The sequence below is a fragment of the Physcomitrium patens genome, chromosome 6 (assembly GCF_059467195.1).
Source record: "Physcomitrium patens ecotype Gransden chromosome 6, ASM5946719v1, whole genome shotgun sequence".
Taxonomy (NCBI): domain Eukaryota; kingdom Viridiplantae; phylum Streptophyta; class Bryopsida; order Funariales; family Funariaceae; genus Physcomitrium; species Physcomitrium patens.
The window spans coordinates 20141182-20145938 of NC_143415.1; the positions used below are offsets into that span (position 1 = coordinate 20141182).

General features: G+C 47.6%; 1 protein-coding gene across 1 annotated transcript; it reads left to right on the plus strand.

Annotated features, from left to right (window-relative positions):
* Nucleotides 1-476: 476 nt before the first annotated feature.
* LOC112283790 (NAC domain-containing protein 68) lies at nt 477-4457 on the plus strand. The gene is made up of 3 exons (XM_024522936.3): nt 477-2097; nt 2539-2831; nt 2963-4457. The coding sequence occupies exons 1-3, from the start codon at nt 1914-1916 to the stop codon at nt 3704-3706; spliced, it is 1221 nt and encodes a 406-aa protein (XP_024378704.1). The 5' UTR covers nt 477-1913; the 3' UTR covers nt 3707-4457.
* The last annotated feature ends 300 nt before the right edge of the window (nt 4458-4757 follow it).

Sequence of the window (4757 nt, forward strand, 5' to 3'; positions counted from 1 at the left end):
AGCAAAATGCATCAGAGTGATTGATTGATTGAGGGAGGTAGTCGATCGAATATCGAATGGTTTTGGTGGTGAGGTCAGTCAGTAATGGGTTTAATCACTATGTACCTGCGGCTCCTCTGGCGAAACTGATGAATTTGTGGAAGGAGAACCTAATTCTGTGGTGTTGGAGTAGCATCTGCAGAAGAATAGGGAGCAAAAGTTGATGAGAGGAGCTAGGGAGAGCGAGAGTGAGCATTCAAAACAGCGATGACGCGAAATGGGGCCCCCCGTTTGTGCACTTTCCTGGACCTGCTGCTGCCTGAGTGCCATGGTCTCCAGGCTCCAGACTACCCCCACCTTTTTTTTTTTTTTTTTTTTTCTCCCCTTCGACCCTCTTCTTACGCAATTTTAATTCGTCGCCAGTCGTATACTACTTGTCGGGTTACCAACCGTCGCCACAGCTTCCGATCGATCACTCGGCGCGGCTACGCCTTATCTCCGCCGCCAAAATTCCTGCATATGTGCTCGCTTTCGTCCATATATTCTTTCTTTGTTTGTAGCGCACACAATCGAGCGGTCAGTTGGAGGATGAGTGAGTTGTCGAGGTTGCTTGCGTGGGGGTTCTTGTCGTCATCGTCGTTGTTGTTGCTGCTGCCATGCGTTCTGTGCTGAAGATTCTGTCACAGAATTTTAGCAAGGTCTCGACGGCGGCGGCATGCAGCGCTAGCTCAACCTTTGTAACAATTTCGTTGAGGAGTGCTTCAAGCTAGTCTCTCGGATAGAAGTGTTAATATTAGTGTGGTTCCCCGAAAGTTGTGCATTCTGAGTCGGCATGTGTAGGTTTTTCTGAGTTTCTTTGGAAAGTGCTCGAGAATCTTTGTTATTATCACAACTGCCGAGTTGCTAGTGCTTGTTGTTTGTTCGCCCTCTGAGGCCCTTTGAGAGCGAGGTTCCTGGTGAAGGATCATGATCGTAAGTTGCGATGCACAACTGGCGTTTGTGAGAAGTTCTAAGGTTTCTAGTCTGGCTTGTTCCTTTGATGTTTAAAGCCGGTGTCGAAGTGGAGAGATTTTAGAGGTGGAGTTTCCACTGGCCAGAGGTAGTAAGTTTGCCGTAGATTCATATCTTCGGGAGACCTTTGTTATCCTTTAAAGTATTTGTCAGGAGCAGTTGCAAAACACCGAAACACAGACGATAGTGTGCAAATACTAGACCTCTTCTCGCTCGCTTCGAGTAATTTACGAGCATTTGTGGAACCCAGAGGCTGAATTACAACATTTAAGATACAAGGAGTAATTTTGGTACACATACAATTATTAAATGTATTTTTACCGAAAAATTGGGATTTAGATGGCTTGAAGTCGGACTTGCTGTTGAAACTCACTCGAGCTTTGAGGTGTTGGGGATCCAGTCACCACCGATTATGGGAGTAGTGACCACGTGAAAACGGGACGCACGTGGGCCTCGCTTGAAGCAGGCCGTGGTGAAGTTGGCGGGGGGAATAAGCGGGCCTTGTGGATATGTGAATATGTCTTTATAGAATCTTGTCAAGAAGCTTGCTGCTTTGGAAACAGTTACACAAATGCGGAAATCGTTAGAATCAATGGTCACTAAGTTGTCCTTTCCTATTGTCCCACAAATTCTGCTCAGTTGCCCCACAATTCTCTCCTACTCGTCTAAGCCCCCGTCGGCTAACCAGACTGGGGTTTGCCAGAATCATCCCATCTAGCTCAGATTTTTTGCCAGTTACCAACAAGGCGGCGCTCACGCATGCAGTGGTAGGTCAGATAGTGTCGAACTCAGGTCCCACTCGAGAGGGTTTGGGTTTCCCGGTGATAAATTTCCTCAGCGTGTGTTTGGTTTGGTAGTGTGTGAGCTAATTGTAACGTGGAAGCGAGGTTTCATCTGCTAGGTCAAAGAATACTGTGAAAGTCATGGTGATTATGGAAACGGGAGGATCGATATCTCAACTGCAATTACCCCCTGGGTTCCGTTTCCACCCCACCGACGAGGAGCTGGTGTTGCACTACCTTCGCCGAAAAGCGGACTCGCACGTATTCCAGATCCCTGTCATTGCTGAGGTGAATCTGTACAAGTTTGACCCGTGGGATCTGCCTGGTACGCTAGCTCTAGCACATTTGTTCTCTGATCTATCTTGCCGTCTTCTAACATACAATCACGCTTAATCAACATAGGCCTGAATTGCCAAACCTTATGTTTAATGGCAGGGTAGTTATTCCATGCCACAATAGTTGAAATGACACATGCTCGATGTTGGATCGGGCAGATACATGCAAGGAAAATTGTAGGATAATTTGGTCAAGGACCTCTTCTCATGTAGGTGTACATAAAACATTTTGGAAGTTTGTCATTCTCATTCTGAAAAGTTGCTAATGATTCTTTGAAAGAGCGGATTGTTGGTCAAAGGAAAGGAAATTCGGGTGGCTAGTGGGACATGAAATAACATCCTTGTCCTAGACTTGTGATGCACAGATGCATCCTCTCCAAGACAATCTCGACTAACATAGAATGTTTTTCTTTTTTTTCCGGTGCATGTAGACAAGGCTTTGTTCGGGGAGAGAGAATGGTATTTTTTTTCGCCAAGAGACAGAAAGTACCCTAACGGCGCAAGGCCTAACAGAGCAGCCGCGAGTGGCTATTGGAAGGCTACGGGCACAGACAAACCCATCCACATGACCAACGGCCACAGCAAGGTGGGCGTCAAGAAGGCGCTGGTGTTCTACCGAGGCAAGGCCCCCAAGGGCGAGAAAACCAACTGGATCATGCACGAGTATCGCCTTGCTGAAGGGGTGTCGCCCTCTGCTCACCATCACCGCCGCGGCTCCTTGCGGGTATGTATAGCGTACATCTCACTCAACATCAGGAGTAAACCTGTCGATCATGCTAGTTGCCTATGATTCCTGAATCGATATATGTTGCCTGTGGACCAGCGAATGACGCCCGTCTAATTTTGTGGCTGCAGCTGGACGATTGGGTGTTGTGCCGCATTTACGAGAAATGCACGCACGCGCAAAGAGCTGGTAAGGAGCACGATCGAGCCAGCGTCGAGGATGTGTTGGCGTCGCTCCCCGAAATCGACGACCCCAATCACATGCTCCCCCGACTGAATTCGATGGGCATGATGGAGTCGGCACAGCAGCAAGCCCTTGTGGACAGCATGCTGACGAAGGGCCCATCCGATGACGGTTGCAGTCTGTCGGTCAGCATTGACAGCCTCCAGAGAGGGATGATATCGAGCAATCCAGATGTTGCGGCACACGAACTACAGACCAGCACTTTGACGAATGAATGGAAAATGCAAGTGTCCTTGGACTCCACCCCCAACCACCTCATCGGATACGATTTTCAGAACGAGCTCGGGTCGGTATCCTCTGCCATGAGGCCAACCCTAAACATTCGACCCTCCATGGCCGGTAGCGCCATGACCCACTTCCAAAACCCGCAGCGATCTAGCAACAATATCGGTGCTCGGATGGTCGCGAGGTCCATGCCAGTGCCGCCAGGCCGCGCGGCATCTGACGAGGAAGTCCAAAGCACGTTACGGTCATCCACCACGCGGTTCGGAAATGGTAACGAGGGACTGGAATCCATGTTTCCGACAATGGGGAATTTCGATCAGCAGGCTCAGTCTACATCACCCTACACAAGGAACACCATGGCATACAACCTCCCCTATGGCCATGGTTCCTTGGGCACCTTCAACTGACGCTCACGACTACACTAAGTGATGGCCGCAAGATGCCATGACGTGCGCCATAGTGGTTGCAACGAGCAGATTGTAAGCTCCTGCTCCAGTGCTTGCAAGTGCGGTAAATTCACTGAGCGTCGAGCAGTCATATGGGTATCAACAGTGAGTGATTGATTGATTTCAGCACAAATGGTAGCTCTTAAAGCCTGATGCTCGGAACACTACCTAGAGGACTGCAGGAGTGTCCGAGTGGTGCTTTTGTTTACATTGTAAGTATTACTGTATAACTCCAGGATTGAAGATCAATTAGGGGGCGAGAAGTTAACAAGTACAACTCCTTCACACAAGTCAATTACAACACACACGCATACGAACCACGATCACATACATTGAAGTTCGGTACGATCCATGTGTAGAAAAAAGCTTTTAGTTCTTGTGGCGTAAGAGAAATCGACAGCTTAGTCATACGTACAATCGACCCTTGCGTACATACAATATATATACATATATATATGTATGTATGTATTCATATATGTATAGATAGATATGTGTAAAGCATCAGTGCCTATCGTTAAGGGTGGGGACTAGAAATGGTCTTTGTTTTTTTAGTTGTAAAGCTGGTGAACTGTGGTAGTCGATGGCGAACGTCGTCTAGCTACCTCTTCATCTGTAATTCATCCCTTGATGGTGTACTTCTTGGAACTTCAAAGTGGGTGCACCAAAGTCTGATTCTTTTACAATAAAGAATCCTGCACTACTCAGACAGTAATTACTTCTTTTTTCTGACGGCTTATTTCCAACATGAATCTGAACTGCCTGCTATTGGAAGGAAGCTGGAGGTACCACAAATTTGTCAACCGTGATGACCAATCCCATCCCCAACATGTTCAGAAGTACGTATTCAACGTGTGAACAAATCGACCATACTTTTTGCCTACGCTTCACAGAGAGTTGGATACTCAGTTACAGTGGAGTCCATCCAGGAAACCCATTCAGCCATTCCAGTTCTGAACTTAAGAGGAACGATGGTTGAATGTTGAAGGGCTGGATGACGATCTGTTGTTGCTCT